Source organism: Xiphophorus couchianus, chromosome 14, assembly GCF_001444195.1.
Source record: "Xiphophorus couchianus chromosome 14, X_couchianus-1.0, whole genome shotgun sequence".
Lineage (NCBI taxonomy): Eukaryota > Metazoa > Chordata > Actinopteri > Cyprinodontiformes > Poeciliidae > Xiphophorus > Xiphophorus couchianus.
Window position 1 is genome coordinate 21,074,759 of NC_040241.1, and position 21,715 is coordinate 21,096,473.

The following is a 21,715-nucleotide window of genomic DNA, read 5'->3' on the forward strand; positions in this document are numbered from 1 at the left end:
AAAAATAAAATTACAAGAATAAAATCATAATGTTACAAAAATAAATTTGAAATAATGCGAGAGTAAGGTCGCAATAATATGAGAATAAAGTCAATATTTCGAGAATAGGCACATTAAGAGGATAAAGTCATAATCTTAGCAGAATAAAGTTGGAGTATTATGATAATTCTTGAAATGCTATAACTTTATTCTCATATTATTTTGACTTTATTCTCAACTTTTCTATTTTTATTTTCTTAGCGTGGCCCTAATATTTTGTAGTTTAGAGCCACAAATTTTTAATTTAAAATTAAAAATTGCAACAAAATACTCAGAACCAAGCGAAAAAGAGACATTTCTAACCTGTTATCTTCCGTAGAAACAGCAGGAATAAAGCGTTTGTTTTGTTTTTTGTTTGTTCAAACTATAGTTCTGATTCTAAATCAAAATTTCCCATCTGGACTCAGAACCATCATTAGGTTTCAATTAATTGTTGCGGTAACACATTCTCTCGTATTTATGGTTTTTCATTTTAAATTGTGCAGCTTTTTTAAGGTACTTATTTACAACCAATGGAGAAACATGTAATCTCATCTCAGTTCTTTTCAACTAAAGTTCAGTTAATTAATTTTTTGGTTTTTTTCCCTGTCTGGTGGACAACAGATGTCTGCCCTTGTTAACTGACATGTTCTCTTTAAGAGTGGCTTAAAGAAACAACGTGTTTAAACCTCAGCAAAATGCTAGTTTTGATCATTTACAGCTAAATTTTTCAGTAAATTTTTAAAAACGTAGTCAAATAAAGTTACTTTTCTTATTTGGTTTTAATATCAAGAAACTACTGTTATTGTGTACCATATATTATTTATTTCAAATGTTTCAAATTTAATTAAAAGTAACGTTTGTTAATCGGTTTATTAGTTAGTCGGAGGGATAGACTTTATTTAAATTTTTCTAATTTCGTCATCATCCAGTCATAAAAATACAAACATCTATTCTGTTTAAGACATTTTGTGTTTAAACGTCTTTATATCCCGTAAAGTTTTCTTTTGGTAATTACGAAGCAGTTGTTTGGTTTTTCTGCTGTCCATTAAGGAAACTTTAACCCCAGATCTGCTCTAATCTCTGTTTTATTAAAGTGCAAAGTTTGGCCTCAACCTGCTGGGTCAGAACCGACTCGACATACAGAACAGGTCGGGTTCAGCTCATGTGATGAATTACAGGAAACACCATCTTCCCTCTCTCTGGAGAGAACATCTGAAAAATGGTCCAGGAAGAGACTAACACAATTATGAGTAATAGAATCGAAAAGTGCAGAGACCAACGTTAAAGTAGAGGAAAAAGTGGAAGCGGAGGTTAATGTTACTGATTTACCTTCAGTCTGTTTGCTCTCCGTTCTGCCAAGCAAGAACAGAGAAAATATATCAATATATATCAATTAAAATGACTATAATCATCTCAAAACAAAAATAAATAATTTATTTCCATCTCTGTTAAAATACTAAAGACTTACAGATCTATTTCAAAGAATTAAATCAGAAACCGTGGAAAATATTTTTATCCTTAAATCTCTAAATAGTTCAGTGGTTTTGTGACAACTAATTCTGAGAATCTCAGGAAAATTAAGTTTCGCTCAGTTCCAGAAACTAATACAAAAATGTGGGCTTAATTAAAAGTGTAGGCCACAAATGATTAATAGGCCTAATTGGGGTGAATTGAATATTGAAATTGATTAAGATAAACATACAGACTTTAAAAAAGCCTATTTGCTGAAAAAAACAACAGTCAGAGCATTAATCAAGACAAAACTCTTCAAAAAGTTTAATAATTTTGCACTTAATATGAAAAAAAACCTTTCTGTGTAAATATATCCTACGCCTCAAGGGCAACATTAGCTTCCCATTATTCAAATTCTGTTAAAATAAAAATAAAATCTTCTATCAAGCACCTTTTGCTATCCAGTTATTAATTGTTTAATTCATATAATAATGAACAGATCAGCCTGTATCGATGTTAATTTAAGCAAAAAGGGCTGAGATTTCCACGTTAGAAGTACAAAGGATCCAGATGCAAATTTGGATACAAAGACACATCTGCATTTATTTTCAGCATTTTATTTTGCTAAATAAATGTTTTTAATTGCATTTTAGGCAATAAAATGTGTATTTTCTTATTTGAGAAATAAATTGAGTTGTTTTTGCATCCATCAATGTATTTCTAATTTTGAGACGGTGTATGTATGAGGGCCTGTTGATAGGAAAAAGGAGTAAATTTCTGCCAAAATACTCAAATGTTTAGATTATTTTAAAGAAATTTTCTAGAAAAAACGCGGAAATTTCTGAACTTGAAAAGCTAAAAATGTGCAAGTATTAATTTCGGAAATTTTCTAGAAAAAAGTTGAAAGTTGGTGAATTTCTCATTTTGAAAAGTTTAAAATGTACATTTTTTTCTAGAATCTTTTTATCTGATTAATAAATTAATCTGTTAAATAATAGAAAGATTATTCCTAAAATAGTAGTAAATTACAGCGTCAGGAAAGTGTGTTCAATACTTTCTTAAATGTCCTTTTAATCTGCCAAACGAGCCTCATCAGAATATATATTGTAATTTATTGAATATGACTGTACACCGCTGCCCATAAACCATCCTGAATGATGCGTTTTTAGTTATGAGTGCTGATAAATCACAGGTGTCAGCTTGATCCAGCCTGGAGGAATATTTTTCCTGTTCACTGAGTCCTGCCTTGGATTGCTGGAACTAGGTTAATACAGCCATCTGGAAACAAACGTGTTAATGTGTGGAGACTAGTTAATGCTGGTTATAAATGAGGAAGGTGAGTCCTGTGTGTCATTCTGGCTCCGATAGTCTTCATCACTGATTGCATATAAATGTGTGCACCTCTACCCAGGAGGGAGTGAGTGTTCCTGGGATAAAGAGCGCCTGACCAGCCCCCCTGCTGGAGCCCACAGCGGAGGAGGAGGAGGCGGCGGTGGCGCCCCGGCGGTGGGAGGAGGAGCAGCAGGTGGAGGAGGAGGTGCAGCGGGAGGTCCTGGGAGGGGGTCCGCCTTGGGAGCCGTCAGTCAGCAGCAGCAGCTCCAGCAGCAGCAGCAGCTACTGGCTAACAGTGAGTATTCATCCACAGTGATAACCAGGAAGTCCTTAAAAGGACTCGCATTCATGTGTCGAAAATTAAATTTAAGATGGCCTTTTATTGTGGTAGGAATATTTATTCTAGTAAGATTTTTCTGTCTGACAAAAGTTTGAGTCACAAGCAGACAGCTACTGCTAACAAGCTGCTAATAATCCTTACTCACTAGCTAGTTATCTAGCTAGCTGTTTTGCGTCTCTCTTGGGTAAGTGTAAATTATCATGTGGCAAAGACAATGTTCATCTTTGCCACACGACCCACACAAGGCTTAGGGTTTGACAGTAAGTCAATAACAATATATATTGGGATGTGATCAGTATCAATAGATAAGACCTTTCAATAATTCCAATGAACTCCAATCTAGAACTGCACAGCATTGTGGGGGATGTAGGCAGAGAAAAGGCTTCAGCCACTGAACCTGCCACATTTAGCTAAGCTAGATTGGTGGAATCAACTAGCTCACTCACTCTTTGGTTACCTAGCAACAGCCTGTTGAGTAACTGGCGCAGCAGCAGTTTAAGGTTTTGCCACTGTGCCTCAAAGCTGCTTAAAAATCAAAACAACATTGCAGAGAGGAAACTGTGGATAAAACAGGAAAGGTCACAACACCAGTTTGGCAATATTTCAGATATTTAAAACAAAAACACTAATCAATAATTATTGATATGGACTTATATTGTGATCTGTTTTTAGCTATATTGTCCAGCCCTAACCAGGCCCCAACATTCTGGGCTGGGCACTATGATGTAAAACACGCAATTTTATTTTATACATGTCTGTCATGATACAAGTCTTAAATTTCCTTCATAATGGTCTAAAAGAGTCTTAAATTTGAGTTGGTGAAACCGGCAGAAACCCTGGATACCACTCCAAGCTTACACACACACATGCACACACACACACACACGCCTTCACACTGCGTGTTTAAAAGATGGCAATATTTGTTAATGTACGCCATTTAATCTGTCCCCATCTCCTGTATTACCACTCTGTTTGGATTAATCAGCACACACTCTACTAAATGACTCAATTCATCAACACCACCATTACACACACATGCACACACACAGGTCACACACACATATGGACAGGCAAACAAACAGATACTCGGCCTTTCTTTCTGCAGAAGTAATGCATTTGTACTCTCACACCAGGCAGCAGGAAGCGACAAACACTCACATTGATTATTCTATCACTTCAGTCATCATGACAACAGCAATCAGTGTTATTGTTTCATTGCAAAGAAAGCTGCCGTGTGTGTGTGTCCGTGGAGCGGGAGCGCCACTATGAAAATGGGGACTGTTTTTAGGGCAACGGGTCATCAAGGTCAAAGGTTAAAGCTTAAATGTTTCATATTGTTGGGCAGTTTTTAATATCATCCAAAGGTAACCAGAATAAAAAGAAAAAATAGTTTGTAGGTGATTGTATTCATTAAAGGCAAAAGAGAGCTTTTTAACACCATTTCTATGGAGTACCAAAGGGGCCAAAATTAAATATTTTATTTTATTTTATTTACTTAATTTTAGCCTAAATTAAATACATAACAAAAAATAAAAGCTGGTATGAAAAAAGGCCAAAATTTAATTTAAAAATATATTTATAATTTTTTTTCTTTTTTCATTCCAGCTTCAATTTTTCTTTTTTTTTCTAAAAAAAAGAAATGACAGAAAATATTTTCAAAAAGTGGCACTTACCATTCCTTCTGTGAGTTGTATGAAGAAAACAACTAATTTTAAATTGTTTTAATGTGAAAACATAGTAGTAATATTCGCAGAATAAAGAGACAACTTTACCAGAAAGTCTTAAAAATTACAAGAAAAAGTTATTTAATAATAAAAAAGCTTCTATAAAGTTATCAAGATCTGATGTGAGAAGATCATTTTTTTCTTTAATAAATTATCTGCGTTGGTTATTATTGTAAGTGGAGAAATTCTGGCCCAATCTTTTAAGAATAAATTTAATTCAGACACATGGAGCTTTTAGCGACATGTCGCAGCATCTTAATCATCAAAATTATGGATTTTGAACCAAAATAAGTTCTATTACCTTATATTTCGCATTAAGTTAGAATAATAAAGGCTTCACAGTTTAAAAAAAGTAAAAACTTCCTGTTCCTCCAGGGTTGGACCTGCCGTTCATGATGATGCCCCACCCTCTGCTGCCCATGGGGCTGCCGCCTGCGTCCGTGGCCATGGCCATGTCCCAGATGAATCACCTCAGCACCATCGCAAACATGGCCGCCGCCGCACAGCAGATACACACACACGTTCACCGCGCACCTGTCATCAAGGTAACACCAGCAGAACTGATCGCAGACCAGTTTGGTCTGTTTTAATTAAATTCCAGTTCATTTGTTTAGAAGGTCTGGTTCATTTGGGGAAGTGTGAATGGTCAATCGAACGCTGATGCAAACTCTAGTCCAACTGCAAGTCTTAAAATGAACTTTGGTACGGTTTAAGTTCATATGTGAATGCCAAGCAGACTGAAGTGGGAAAAGGACTTCAGCACAGGGCATTCTGGGTAAATACATCCAAAACAAACCAACGTGTCTAACACTAATGGGAGAAATGTTTCGCAGTCTTTTACCAAAGACAAAAGATAAATCCTACAACCACTAAAATCTGACTTCGTTTTTGTTTACAATTTGTGAAGAAGAAAGTTGCGTTATTCTCTTATTCAGAAGTTTTTGTGTCGTTTCCTTCAATGGCTCTTGGTGCAGCGCCCCCACAGGTGAGGAGGGAAACTGGTTTTTGAAATTGTTTGGTTTGTTTGACATAGAGCAGTGTGAACGTGAACCACATCAGCTGAAAATGTAACAAATGTTTACATTTTGGTAAATCAGGTGTGAAAGCATCCTGAGATGGCTTTTCAAGCATAAATTTTGGGCTTTTATTGTGTTACGTTCAACTTGGGAAGCTTATGTTGTCAATAACCATCAAGACTTCAACTAATTAAACTTGTTTGTTTTGTAGAACATTCTGACAGAACTTCTGTCAACCAAAATTAGTCGATTAAAGTTCATCTTTTTTAGATTGGGTTGACTAAAACCCATCAGTGAGTTCATCTTCCCATAATTTTATTTATATTTTTAGCCTTTATACCAATTAGTCAGAACATTATGACCATTGAACCCCTAAAGAATACCTCTTGTGACCCAATTAACTAAACATTTGAGGGAAAACCTTTTGGTTTTTTGTTTCTCTAACTTGTTGGTGTGTGACGCTCCTCTTCTTGTGGTTTTAGGAAAGAGTGTGTGACAGCCCCTCTCTGTCTCCATCTGTTGATGAAACCAACACTCCTCTGCAGTCACAGCCCAGCAGCTCAGCCTCCAGCTCGCCTGAAAGACTGGGTACACACACACACACACCCACACCCACGCACACACACACACACACACACACACACACACCCGCATACCCCCCCCGCCCCCCCCCACACACACACACTATTTCACATTGAACTTTTCAGTCTTCACAGCATGTTTGTACATTAGCTAAACACTGATAAATGCAACCATGAGAGGCTCTTTTATGCCGTCGATCAGTGGAAGAGTAGCTGTCTGTCAATCAAAAGATTGGGAGGTTGAATCCAGTTTTACCCAACACATGTTCAAGACATTGAACCTTAAGTTGCTTCTTGATCTATGAATCAGTGTAAAAGGTTTGGGTGAATGGGACTTGCACTATAAAGTAAGAATAAAACATTGAGAATATTCTGACATTTTTATTTGAATGATCCAACCAATAAAATTAGACATAAACTCCACCATTTTCATGTTTTGAATTTGGTAAAAATACCATAAAACTTCCTAATTATGACAAGGTAATTGAGATGGACACCTTTGACGATAAATCAAAATTCTTTATCATGATAAATTATACGATAAAAGCGAACCCTTACCTCCAGAATTGACTGAAGTGCATTTTCTGAATATTTTAGAATAGATCATAATTAGGAGTCACGTTCCGCAGAAAAATCTTTGAGCATGAATCGCAAATACACAGGTACCCACTTTTCTTTTCCAGCAGCCATTGTACAGCGATAAATCTTGAGTAAGTAATATTCAATTATATTTAGTTGTACCATTTTACAATAAGGTGGCTATTAAAAAGTCCATAGATATATTAATTAATCTTTAAGCACGTCATAAATCAGTAGTAACAGTTTATTATGCATTACTTAAGAGTGACAAGGAGACAAAAGCTACTAGTTTCTTGCCAAATAGTGAACCAAGGCTGTTCATTTTAGAACAAGGCTGTTCTATTTTATTTAAAGTTGTTATGGTAACATTTCAGACTGCCCTGTAAGTATAATAAGCATTTGTAAATATAATTTTAACATATATTCTCCTTTTCAACCAGTTATTAATGATTTATAAAGTTTATAGATGAGAGGATTACATATTTATATGTTATTTATTAGCCGTCTGTAAGCGAAACCCTTTCGTAAAGTGGTTCCAATTTAGTTATACGTGGGATTTAAGCAGTTTTATTAACTTTTAGCTCCTTATTTTATTAAAATACTGAAGTACGTCAATATGAATTGCATGTAGGGGATGGATGTAAGAACTTACATACTGCACATGTTTACACACACACACACACCTAGATAATGACTGTGTGTGTCTTTTCTCAAACAGGATTGGTGTCGGGTGATGCTGATGTTGCACTGACCAACTCTGCTGCACCCATCAAGAAAATAACAAAGGACAAAGGTTGGACCACACACACACACACACACACACACACACTTACACCAGTGAGGATATTCCATTATCCACACTAATCTAAACCATCAACCAATTTCTTTGGACATCTGACAAATTGTTCTCACTTAGGAGGCCTTTTCTCATCCACTGTATCCCTACAAACACTCAGATCAACACAAACAGAGAAACAGAAGCATCAGCCATTGATCAGCTGTCTCTGAACCATCAATCACAGGAAAGATGGATAGATAGAAGGGGAAAAAGGTGGGAGATGGAGTGAAGAAGGCATGGCTAAAAGGGGTCAGCGGATCATGCACTAAAAGCATGCTGCCCCCTCCCCTTTAAGCCCCTTGGAGTTTTCCATTCTTCTAACGCGGTCCGTTCATCTAATTTTTCACTCTCGCTCCACATTTTATAATTCATGCTCCTGATGTGTCTCTGCAGACATCAGCAGAGGGAATTAAGATCAATACGGGCAAAATAAAACGTAAAAGCATCCACCTGTGATTTTCTTCTTTTTGTTTTTTTATGTGGGATCAGAGTTATAAATACACTAAACATGTTCATTATACTTTTAGGGCCTCTTGTCACTTTAAAAAACAGATGCGCAATTGTACAACCGTACATCTTTGAAAAGCAAAAGTGGAGCCTCCAGCACAACCAACAAGCAAGTGTTCTCTGGATGGTTAAATCAACAATAAAACACTTGTGTTTTCCATCAGCTAAAACAAGCTGGCCAAATGTGCTGGAACTTAACTTGTGTTGCTAGGTAACGGCCATGGGTTGCTAGGTAACAGGGCAGTGCTGTAACATTCTGGAGGTTCTTGTTTCAAACACTAAAGAACATTAACTTATTCCCAAAAATCGGCGGGGTATTTTTTTTTAATGCTTGGGTTTGTTTTTAGAATCAGTAAAACCCAAATAAAGCAACAAAAACAAGATAAATGTGAGTTTTTGCATAATAGGTCCGCTTTAAAATGCAAGTAAAGATTTTTATGAGCCAATCAATTGCTTTGTGACTGCAGACTGGAACTGCTAAAAACTGCAACGTCCGCTTTAAGTTGAGATCATTTTGTTACATCCAGCTCAAGAGTTCAGGATTTCCAACTTTCTGAAAAGTGAAAGTAAGTTTTTAATAACACAGATATTTGTTAAAACGACTAAATTATTTACTTTGACTTAAAGCAAAGTTACATTTTAAGCAGAAATAAAGAGAGAAATGCTAGAAACGTTGCAAAAGAATAAATGTAACAATAATTACTGATTTTAAACATAATATTTAAAGTATGTTAAGTGTTCTTTACAAGACGTTATTTGAAAATGGTATCAAAACAATATTACCATATCGCCATAATTTCTAGCAAGCAAAATTTGTTATTGTGACAAGCCAAGTTAGTGACCTTTCAAAATAAAAGGTGGGAGACAAACAGGAAGCCATTATTTGGTCTTTTAGATGCCAAAATAAATTAATACAAGAAAAAAAAGTGGACAAAATTAAACTATTGATAACAACAAGAAAATTTTGGGGCAAAATATGTGAAAGTTAAATTAGCTGGAAACAATAAAGCTGACATAATTTAGTTGAAGGTGGAAGAATGAAAGGAAAAGAAGAACATTAGGCAAAAAAGTAAAGAAAGTCGAGGATGCAGAGGAGGAAAAAGTGCCGGAGAAAATGAGTGAGTGTGTAATGGTGGAGTCGAGGGATGTATGGATGAAGTGGCAGATAGGGAGTGTGTGTGTGTGTGTGTGTTAGAGTGCATCTTAATCAGCGTTAATTTCACAGCAGAGTTAACCCAGTTGTCGGAGTGTTGGGCATTAAGGGCTGAGCAGACACTGTGACGCACTCGCAATGAACACACACACAAATCAAGGATGTCTTTAATCCCTGCCAATTAGTACCCCACATGATTGTCTGAATACTAACAACCTCTGAGTGCGTGTGTGTGTGTGTGTAATTGATTTCCACGTTGCCGCTTCGCTGTCTTGTAACGTTAGTAAACTCAAACATTTCATAAAGTTTACTGATGACAGCTACACTTCATGAAAATCATCCAGTTTCTAAAAGTGGAGACGCTCCTCCGCCTGTTTGACTCCACCTGGAACAAACCTCCATCAGGGTTTCATCACAAATACAGTCGATTCTCCTAAAACAAATCAAATTCCTTAAGAAAATGTATCAATTGTTTGCAACACTCATAATTATGGTAACTTGCAGCGCAACACAGGCATTATTCCTATCTAAACCAGAACTGCATAGTGAAATATTAATGAAACCGTAAATATTTAAAGCTTTCCAGGCTTTGTGCTTAACAGAAATCGGTCCGTAGACATTTGATTCTGCCTGTATTTCAAAACGTCACCAGAAAGTCCCAAAACATACTTATTGTACAGAGTTAGAGCTTATCCAGATCGAACTTTGATTCGATCTGGGTAAGGAAAACATTGTGTTCAGACTTACAGTGCCTAAAAACATTCACTCCGGTTTGTATTGCCTTCAAAAATCAGTCATGATCAACAAAATTTGACTTTTTTACAAAGAGAAATTACAAAACATTTAATGTCAGTGAAAACTGATTTTTACAACCTAAATTAAGTGACTAAATATTCACCCCCTCCCAGTCACTATGCCAGTCTGAGTAAATCGGTCTCAGTCTGGATGCTGCAGTTTTCCTCTACTCTTCCAGTTAAACTGTGCAAACACCACTTGCCAGGACCTCAGTTGAGTTAGGTCAGTCACTTCAAAGGGTGTGAATATTTATGCAATTATTTATGTTAAATATTTTTATTAAATTAGTTTATTGCAGAAATTCATTTTCACTTTGACATGTAATTTGTTTCTGTCTTAAAAATACATTTTGTTCATGATTGATTTGTAAAATCAGTACAAAATAAGATCCCCAATATTCTTTATTTTTCCAGGTGGTCTATTTTATATTTATTTAATATAAAAACTCCTAACTTTACTGAGATGTGAGTACTCCATTATAACAGCCTTTGGCCTGCTAAGAAAACTTTTGTGGAGTAGACTAGTTATACTCAAAGTATACAAATTATGCCTAATAATTAATTTTAATCAACTATAAGTACAGATGGCATGTTTAAGATTAATTGTTTCTCTGCTTCTAAATAACCTTCAATTTTCTCCATCAGCACAAGATTTGTTAGTTTCAGGTTTGATTAGCACAAATTCACCTGAAACAGCTAATGCCTGTTGATGCAAATTTTACACATACCTGGAAGGTCTTTACCATCATCTAGCAGTGTGATAAAGTAGGAATACTTTAACAAATCTAAAGCTAAATATCTATATTTAAACAGTGGACTGGAGCCGATTCACGGTTCAGTATGCAAAATGCTACTTGACATGCTATTGGCTAGCATTCTCAACGTAGCCAGTCTGGGAGTGACATTCAGTTTCCTTAGCAATGATTGGCTGTATCCCAAAGAGCAGACATAAAGAAGACTTTAGCTTCCTTATGTCTGTTTCCACTGTGTATTAATACACCACTGAACCATTAAAATAGGTGGTTATGAGTGTTTGTTTTTTTTTATTTGTGAATTTTAGCTATTTGAGGTGAGATGTGATCCATAAACCCTGTAAATATTGGAGCTCCACTCTACAATATTTTTCATATTTGCTTTATTCAAAACTTAGGAATTGGGTTGATGTTTGTTTTGTTTGACCCTTCAGAAGAGTCTTCGTTGGGTCAGACCCTGCCGCCTGGATTTCCTGCTCCGTTTCTGTTCGCCGACGGTCTGTCGTCGGTGGAGACTCTGCTCACCAACATACAGGTATGATGGTTTCAATCAATCAATCAATCAATCAATCAATCAATCAATCAATCAAGTTTATATGTATAGCACATTTCAGCAACAAGGTGTTTTTATGATGCTTTACAATCATAAAAACACAAACATACAAAGTCCTTGAACAAACTGAAACATTGAAATTTTGCCAACTCTAATTAGGTGGGGTTTTAATCTAGATTTAAAGGAACTCAGTGTTTCAGCAGCTCTGCAGTTTTCAGGAAGTTTGTTCCAGATTTATGGTGCATAGAAACTGAATGCTGCTTCTCCATGTTTAGTTCTGGTGCTGGGGATGCAGAGCAGAACCAGAACCATGACACCTCAAAGGTGTGGAAGGTTGCTATGACGACAGCAGATCTTTAATGTATTGTGGTGCCAAGCCGTTCAGTGATTTATAAACTATCAGTATTTTGAAGTCTATTCTCTGAGCTACAGGAAGCCAGAACTAGGTGAGCTGCTCTACCTTCCTGGTTTTAGTCAGCGTTCTGAATCTGATTGATTTTGTTTCAGGCAGACCTGCAGTAATCAATGCGACTAGGATTAGTTTCTCTAGATCTTATTTAATCCTGGAAATGTTCTTCAGATGATAGAAAGCCGACTTTGTAACCGTCTTTATGTGGCTTTGAAGGTTCAGGTCAGAGTTCATCACTACTTCTTTCTTTCGTTCAAACCTCTTTTTTTTTAACTATTGGGTCTGTGACGTCTTCTGGGTAAAGGATTTGTTTTTAAAGCAATATTGTTTTCCAACCGTAATGTAACCTGTATTGCTCGTTATTTCCTGTCCAACCATTCAGGGCCTGCTGAAGGTGGCCGTGGAGAACGCCCGAGCGCAGGACAAACAGATCCAGGCCGAGAAGAGGGAGCTGAAAATGGAGCTCTACAGAGAACGAGAGATGCGCGAGAGTCTGGAACGACAGCTCAACTCCGAGCTACAGAGCAGAGGTTGGAAACAAAACTCAGAGCTTCTCAAATCTGAAGAGACGCAACCTGACAGACATGTCTTTGTCCAGCTTCCATCCAGAAACGACTGAAGAAGGAGAAGAAGGCGAAGAGAAAGCTACAGGAGGCGCTGGAGTTCGAGTCCAAGAGGAGGGAGAGAGTTGAGGACGCTCTCAAACACTCGTCCTCTTCCTCCCCGTCTCCTGAGCCGCTACACGCCGCCAACAACAACTCCAAGAACGGTACGACGCCAGCCTTTTTCTTCTTCTTCTGCCATTCTTTACCAATGTTTGTGCATCTCTTCTTCAGACCCTGTAGGGTCAAACTGTCAAGATTTGTTCACTTCAAATAACTTTTCAAAAAACAGAGATGTGTATTTTTTTATATATACATTATTCTAACAAGTAATTTTTATCCCTAACATAGTTTTATATGGATTTAGAGAAATCTGTTTTTAGGAATTAAATTAACAAAAAAAAGTTGAATCATCTCTATTAAGACAACCTTACATCCTAAAATCAGCACCAAAATTTTCCAGGAAAAACTCCTGGAAAACAAATGTTAATTTGAAAGCACTTCCTGTTTGATCCATTCAGAATCTGACAATAAAACATGTCATTTTTATTAGGCTCAATATTATAGATTATCCATTTTTAACAGCTGTCACTATCTACAATAATAGATAGTGAGAATTTGAATTAATATGAATTAAAAATTTGAATTTGAATAATTTCAAGCAGATTTCAGAGCCGCTCCATGAACAAAATGTGTGAAAACGGCTGTTGGTATTTTTACTTTTAACACGTTCGTCACTGCTGTTTGAGTTAACACTTTTCAGCGACTAACGTTTTCTGATAAAACCTCAAGAAAGATAATGTTTGCTGTTAATATTCGGTTGATCTGGGTGTGAAACCATGTAGATAACCAAACACAAACGTCCTTTGTGTCTCAGTTTTCCGTGTGGAACCGGTAACAAGGTGCTTTAGGGTTTTTATTGGCCGACCCACTGAGACTCTGTCTTGTCTCTGTGTTTCATACCAGACTCTGCTGTAGCCGAGGACAAACCTGAACTTAATGGAAACCAGCAAGACAACGGCGCTGTACAAGGTACAAACAACACACACACACGTCACGTATTAAGAGATACCATACTGTACACAAGTACGTTCAAAGGCTGAGCTTTACACACACATGGTGGGCACATGTGTGTGTGGGGGCCCCATTTAGATTAGTGGAGACATTAGACAGATGTTGTGGCCTCCCTTTGAAGTGTACCTTAGGAAACACACACGTCTTAACATATTTTATTTAGCCTATGAGTGTATTTAGAGCAGTTATGTAGTTTTTAAACCAGGGCCAGACGTGGATCAGTCACTGCTGTCAAGCTGTCCGATGGTTGTGAACATTTTACTACAGTAACGTTCACATGTTAAAGCTGTGGAAAAAAATAAGGTAGTTTTCTGTTGCAGTAGCATTGTCTCACACAGATTTTTCATGTGCTTTTTTTAAGTATTGGTTGAAAGAAATGGCAAAATTTGAAATAAGTTTCTCAATGTCTTAAAAAAGTGAGATGGTTTTTGGATTTTCAAAAAGAAAAAGGACTAAGGTGGTCCACTGTGTTAAAAAATATTGAAAGTTATAAAAATTCAGAGATGCTCAGCTTCATAATTTGGAAATAACTCATGAGGCTAACAGGATGGTGCCCAGTTCAGTGTGTCAACTACAAACATAGCTTAATCTGTCTTTTCTGTCACCGTTACTGGTATATAAAACCCTATTTAAACTAAATGAACAATCCTTAGACTGGCAGGGGGCAAGTAAAGCCTGGTGACCCGCCAGGCTTATAATACACGGGGGGAAACCCTGGAATTCCTAGAAATTTTGTAGAAATAATAAAATATCACTTACATTTATTTATTTAGAGGCTTTTTATACACTTTTCAGGGGTGGCATTGATTTTGTTTCTGAGTGTTGAGAGATGATTAGAAAGGTTCCAGCTTAGCTTAAATTACAGGGTTATAAAGTACGTTAAGCCGAGCAGGGCCCTCACAGGTACAGTAGCGATGCGTGTGTGTTAGTATGCATGTGTCGTCGTCTTTCCACCAGCTGTGCTCAGTCCTCCCTGACATTGAAAACCTTCACCTGAAACTCTGCAAGCATATAACATCTCTACACGCACTCACACTCCGTAGGTGTGTGTTTGATCCACATACTTGTGAGACAGGGAGCTCTAATTAGCTCTCACTCCTCTTTAGACCCCTTTTAGATCCCCCTCTCTTCTGCAAGCCAAGCACTCCGAGACACACACACACACACCTGATTTCATTAATGTTGATTGGCCCAGTAGGACCCCTTTGCTGCCTTGCTCTCTCTCTCTCTCACACACACACACACGCTGGAAAACACACACTCCTGCCATAAAAGCATTTTGCACCTACGGTGGTTTAGCTTCACACACACACGCACGCCTCCCCTGCCTCTCACCTTCTACACTCTTAATTAACGAGTGAGGAGAAAACTGCTGAATACAAAGAAAGACATCGCATTACAATCAAAAAGAGAAGAGGAGAAAGAAGGGAGTGAAAAAGACGAGAAACATGGGAGAGAGTACGGAAAAAATGGACGAAGAATCCTGGGCGTGTTTGGAGAAGAAAGAGGAAGACATGAAGTAGTAGTAGGAAGGGAAAAACTGGGAGAAAGAAGTAAATCAGGCTTTTTTAGAGAACAGAGAAATTGAAAAAAGACCTAAAGAATAACGGAAATAAAAATTTAAAAGTTTGGTGAAGAGGAGAAGAAATAAAATGAAGGTGCAGCTGCAGGAGAAATGAGGATTTCCTGGGACAGCGCTGAAAAATGCGACCTTGTTCTGAGACCTGGTGACATTTTCTCCACCCTGCTGATAGACTCCTAACGAGGCAGGTCAGCGTCATTTTTAACCAGGACACCAAACACACACACACACACACACACCAAACACACACACACACACACAACAGGCAGGAGGGGAATTTAATTTTGGTGACAGATGTGAGGAGAAGAAAACCTTTATCCCTTAATAGTAACACAGTAAAAAAGAGGAAGAAATAATCAGGAAGTTGCTTTACATCTTCATCTGTCGTTTGATTACATATTAATACCAGCATGTGGTGGGAAAAAATAAGAATATAATATTTACAAATGTTTTGAGTTGTCAGAGGGTCACAGCACAGAGATACTATGGAAACGTTCAGAACGTTCACGTTTTAGTCTATTTTCTAGTACAAATATCTCAGTACACTTGAAATAAGACAAACTTAAAATACAAGTAAATGTTCAGCAAGAAATATAAGCTTGTTTTAAAGTTTATAATTCCTTAATATTGATAAAAATGTTCTAGTTCCATTGACTTTCAGGTTGACTGATCAGTCAGAAATGCAAAAATCCAATCTTTTTCCAACCAGTGAACACACCACACGTTATACTTTGCACTATGAGGTCATGCCGAGAACACTCTTCAGTGCAGAAGTTGTCACTGAAGGAATAGGAATCAAAGTTGATCATTTCCTGTCTTACAGAGGAGTTTCACAGGAAGGCTAGAAGTCATAAGAAGCTATTTCCGACGCCATGTTGCCTCCCTCAACATGGCGTCTGGTACATCAGAGAGCTGAACTTCAGTCGGTGATGATCTATTCACTCTTTTTCTATAGACTCTCACCTATTTATGGTTCAGTATTCATAGATTTCTTTCTAAAATATTAAGAAAATGCAGCTTGGGAAGCTGAAAATAACCCGACACAATGGTACTGACTAGGAATTGCAAGAATGGAAATGAGTAAAATCATGGATGTTAGCTTCTTTTGAGGCGCTAAGACTGTTGCTTTTGAGTATTGGTGCGTAAAAATGCACACTTGGTGTTTGAACTGTTAAAATAGATGGTTACAAACGTTTTTAGAAAAGAGTTTCAAGTATTTGTGAGAAGTGGTGATGGTGGCTAACCCTCATAGCTGTATTTTAGCTACAGCGGATGCTCTAGTTCAGGGGTCTACAACCTTTTCAGGGGTCTTGACCTTTTGAAAAAAGACGACCTATAATTTTGATGAACATCTACTGCAGGATGTGTGTTTTTCTTACACAGCCGCCACTTTATTTACAGTTTTGGGGTTGTAAAATAAAGAAATGCAGAAAACATGAATAGATTTTCTTCCGTGGGACGTTGAATTTGATCAAAAACGATAAACTTTTTAACTGAATGACAAGAAAAATAGATTTAAAAACATGTTGCTGGTACTTTTAGTGATATTCTGAACCTATTCCGTGAAAAAAAACAACCTGCATTTATTTTTATATTAGCTGGTTTATTATTTGTACTCATGTTTTTATTAAAAGTTATTGTGAAAACTCAAAAGATCTGCGGATCTCTGCTCTATTTGAAAATGTCAAAGCAAGAAAAAAACATTGGTGAGCTGTTTAGTGATGTTATTTCCCATTAAAGTGTTTCCCTGCTTTACCACACCTGATTCTGATTACTGCTGTTCAGTAAAAGTCTGTTAATCAGCCAACTGGAAAAAAAAAAAAGATTCAAAACTTTTGTTTGAACAAACTTTATGGCCCCAATTTAGCTTCATAAACATTGGTTTCACTCAGAAAAACAACTGATAAAAGTCTCAGAATGAGAAGTTGTAACGAGCGCGCCGCTCCTTCCCTCCTTCCTGTCTCCGCCATGTGAAAACATTATTTAGCTCAAACTGTACAGGGTTCAATAATTCCCAGATAAAGAATCGTCTTCCCACATTGTACGACTTTCAATTCTTGAGAGTGTGAGGAGAATAATCGTTTCTGTAAGAGCATACTACGGCTTAATACAGATGATTAAACGTTTTTGTGGATTTCACCCACAAAAACAATTAAAATAAAATTACATTATGGATGAAATGTCTTGTTCGTTGGGTCATTTGAGCGGCTCTTTGAAGTGAATGGATCTTGATCATTCAGTTCTTTTTGAAGAACCGAAAATATCACTAATTTCAACATTTTTGTCCTTATTAAAAGGAAATTCAATGTTTTTGTGACTCGTGTCATTCAACCATCTTTAAAGATGGTCAAAATATTTCATAAGAATTTTGATTTATTGTTGTCTCAATTTCAATTAATGACATTACTGGAAATGTTTTGTTTTTTATCACAAAAGCATCAATAAATGTCAGTATCAATACATTTGAAAATATGATTGAAGAAGCCTATTTCAAATGGAAGTGCTTTTCCAGAAGAATATTTGAATATTTGTGCTTCCAAATGCAGTCACAGTCGTAGAGTTACCCTAAACAGATCCAATAAATAGGTTTTATCAACATTTTTAACGTTATCACAAAATATTTGCGTCGATATTCCACTGATGTTGAAAAAGCACAATTTTGCTGCAGTGTTGCCATTAAATAAGAAACTAAAATCACACGTGAATAAGTTTAATGTGATCATTTAAAAACATGCAATGCCGTCATGCATCTACCACTTCCTGTCGTCTTCTTTGTCGTTTCCACCAGTAGTAACATCCATGTTTCCATTGGAGTTTTCCAAAATATACAAATTTTAAAATAGCCGAAAAATCCTCTTCGCATTAAAACTGATCAAAAAGGTGTTTTTTTAAGTTGCCATGTTTCCATTAAGCAAATTTATTTCCATAATTCCAATTTTACATGGTCAACAGAAGCACAGCTACTGTTGTTGTTAATGTCCAAGTTCAAAAGTCACTGAAATAATTTCCTCGTTAATTTTGAGCTGCTGTTGACTTTGATCTTTGTCACTTTGGTGTTTGTTTGGTTTTTTTAAGCGCCCAGTTTTCGCTGTTTTCCAAAAATAAAAGCATCATTAGCCGAAACCCTGACCGTCCTGCAGTAAAAGTCGTGATGAAGTTGGTATTTTTAAACAGAGGAAAGTTGCAGATTACAGTTTTAAGGTCAGCACTGAGGGGATCGTCACGGCAACTCTAAGTTTCAGAGCAGTTTTTTTTTTTTTTTTTTTAAACCTGCAGCCTGAAGGGAAAGAAAACGTAAAAGAGGGCAGGAGAGGACAGAGAGAAGAATGGGGCGGGATAAAAATAAGAGGTGGAGGACAGGAGGGAGCAAGAGGATGGGATGCATGTAGAAGAGAGGGATGAAAGAGGAGGAGAGGAGGGGGTTTGAGTGGATTGTGAAGTGATAAAAATAGGGAAGGGCAGGAGATGAGAAGGATGAAAAGGAGGGAAGGCTGGGAATATGAAGGAGGAAGTGAGCGCAAGATGAAAGAGAAAATTTAAGAAAGTTTTACATTCCAACGTGGAAAGTCTTACTCAAATCTTTAAGGAGTGAAGAGGTAAAAAGACGAGTATCGAAGTAGCAGAGGGCAGGGGGGGAAAAATGAAGAGAGGAGGGAGGGCAGGTTTATGATTGCTGTTATGCAGAAATGTAAACAGTTTGCAACGTTCGCAGAAAACAATGACACCGCGGGGAGAGGAAGGTGTGCGAGCGTCTCTGTTGTATGTACGAGTGTGTTTAATGTGTGGGTGGGTGCAGCAACAGCACCGCAGGGAGCGGAAGGAGAGCGACGGAGGTGAAATGAGAGAAAGAAAGAAGGGAGGGAGAAGGGGGTCCACCCTGGCAAAACTGGGGATATGAGATTTCTATCATAAACGGATACGGCATAAAGGGAGAACAAGAAGAAAACGACTTCCTCTTTAAATAATCATGATCCCAGTTCCTGTGCAGATGGAAACTCGTTGGATTTACTTCGTTTAGGACTGAAGCTGCAGCTGCTGCTCCCGGAGCGTCTAACAGCAAAATAATGACGTTTAAATCACATGGGTCAAACTCAAGGCCCGCGGGCCAAATCTGGCCCGCCATAGCTTTTTATGTGGCCCCTCTGGACTCCAGAGAGACGAATAAAACCTTTAAGATCACAGTTGTGTCTTCAGGTATTGTTTTATCAAATCAAAGCAGTTTTGTACCTGCATGCTGCCAAATTACATCAATCAGAAATTCACTCTTTTGAGTTTGCTGCAAGATTTCTGCAAAGATGGTCAGAAACATTTTTATCTAAGTGATGCTAACACCCACTTGCAGGTGGCGGTATGTCTTATTTCTATCACACTGCTGCCTTACATTTTGGTCCGTCTGATAATGTAATTTTTAAAATATTAAATGACTGATAATTTGATCAGTTACTCAGTATGATTGAGTAGATTCTTTTTTAATACTAATTTCTTGGATGGCTAGTTTTTACTTTTACTTAAGTAAAAACATGTTGAAATAGTTCTACTCTTAAGTATGTTTTCTGGGTACTCTTCCCACCTCTGCTGTACAGAAACAGAAACTGCTTACTAACCATCTGTTGAGCTGAAAGTTTCTGAAGTGTTTGTTAAAATTTGACAGATAAAACTGAAATACAAGCACCGGGATAATAAACCTCTGAAATCTCGTTTGTGTTTTCCTCCAGAGTCCCGGGTGTTCCTGAAGACCCCCATGATGTTCTAGATCGAAGAACAATCCTTCCTCCTCTTCCTGTACAAACTCCACCAGCCCGTTTCCACGACAACCATGACATCCACTGGATTACATCACGGCGAACGCAAACCCCAGACGTTTTCTTTTCTTTTCCACACGGACACAAAACAATGAGACTACTAAGAGACACACTGGACTTGTTTTTGAGGTTCTCTTTGCTTCCTCTTTTTAGACGAACCTTCCTGCACTCATTCCCGTTTTTCTGAATTCATTCCAAAACCTTTTTCCTCCCAGAACCTGACGGATACGTCGTCGTTCCTGAGAAAACAGAACAGGACCGAACACAACTCACGCTTGGAAAAGAAAATAAGAGACGCATCTGTGATTGGTCAGACTGGCGGGAAACGGTCCAATCATGCGATTTAATCTGCAGGAGACTCTTCCTGATTGGTCCTGACTTATGGTTTTATGGGAAAAAAATATATAAAGACTCAACCTCTGTGGCTGATTGTTGGATCGGCCAGTCAGAGGAGCGAAATGAAAAGGATTTAAGTATAAAAAGTTACGAGACAAAAACACTGAAGAAGAACTGGAGGAAAACAACAACTAAAAGAACGCATGGGAAAGGAAAACGTCTGATGGCTAATTTTACACTTGGAACTTTTCATCCTCTAATAAAACTATTTCTGCCCCTTTTTCTTTTCTCTTCACATTAAACTACAGTACTGCTTCTCTGCATGACTCCTCACTTGTTTTCTCCTCCTCTCTCTGTTTTTTATCCCGTCGTTTTCTCGGTTCCCCCATAAAGGAGGCGATACTCTGAAAATGTCGGGCGCGGCTTTTCGATGTGTAAACTATTTTCTATCCCCCCTTAAAAATGTGGAATTGGTTTCTGACATGATGCAAAACTTTAGAAAATCATTTTTACTACAACGGAGTGATTTTTAAAACATGGTACAGTATAATCTGCTCCTCGACGTTTTTCACATTTTATTCCAGAAAGCAGAAAAATAAACAGTTTCTGGTGATTAAAACAGGAGAACGCTTAAACTGCCCTGAAGCAAACTTCTTTTCAATGATTTTGGATTAAAAAAAAACAAACCCTGCATTTTCTGCAGGTGTTGAGATCAAGCGCTCCTCATCGAAAACCAGAAACCATTTTATTTCCTAGATTTTCAGACCTACCCCGAGTGCAGACGGTTGTGTTGAAGCTTTGTTTATTCCACTGCGTGTTTTGTTCATTTGTTGATTTTCAAAGTGTGTGTGTGTGTGTGTGGGGGGGGGGGGGGGGGAAATCGGTTGGGGGGGGGGGGCGGGGCTTGGGCTTAAAGGGACATACTGTGTAGATAGAAACAACATTCAGCATTTTGTTTGTTTTATTTTCTTCTCCTGATGATGATCTCTCGGTCTGTCACTGTTCTCTGGGTTTGAAATGACTGCAAATATACAGTATTATAATGAACTGGAATGTCTTGTGGTGTTTTACACACTCTAGCCAGCGAGCATTGGACGTTCAAACGTCAAAATAAAACACAATTAAACGTTCAGTTAAAAGACAAAATGGCAGCCATTTTCATTTGAATTCAAGGTTTTGTTGTGAAACATTTCTCTTCCGTTTTCCATGAACATTAAATACTTTGCAAACAATTTGTTAGTTTTACAGTGTTAACATTAGGCCTGTCA

General features: G+C 37.4%; 1 protein-coding gene across 1 annotated transcript in view; it reads left to right on the plus strand.

Moving 5' to 3' along the window:
* LOC114157956 (dachshund homolog 2-like) overlaps nt 1-21,494 on the plus strand; it is a 102,544-nt gene extending 81,050 nt beyond the window's left edge. The window contains exons 4-12 of the mRNA XM_028039235.1: nt 2,885-3,100; nt 5,245-5,414; nt 6,368-6,473; nt 7,764-7,838; nt 11,524-11,624; nt 12,434-12,581; nt 12,650-12,820; nt 13,620-13,685; nt 20,025-21,494. Coding sequence (XP_027895036.1) covers nt 2,885-3,100; nt 5,245-5,414; nt 6,368-6,473; nt 7,764-7,838; nt 11,524-11,624; nt 12,434-12,581; nt 12,650-12,820; nt 13,620-13,685; nt 20,025-20,062 — 1,091 coding nt within the window. The 3' untranslated portion in view covers nt 20,063-21,494. The remainder of the gene's footprint in view (nt 1-2,884; nt 3,101-5,244; nt 5,415-6,367; nt 6,474-7,763; nt 7,839-11,523; nt 11,625-12,433; nt 12,582-12,649; nt 12,821-13,619; nt 13,686-20,024) is intronic.
* Nucleotides 21,495-21,715: the final 221 nt, after the last annotated feature.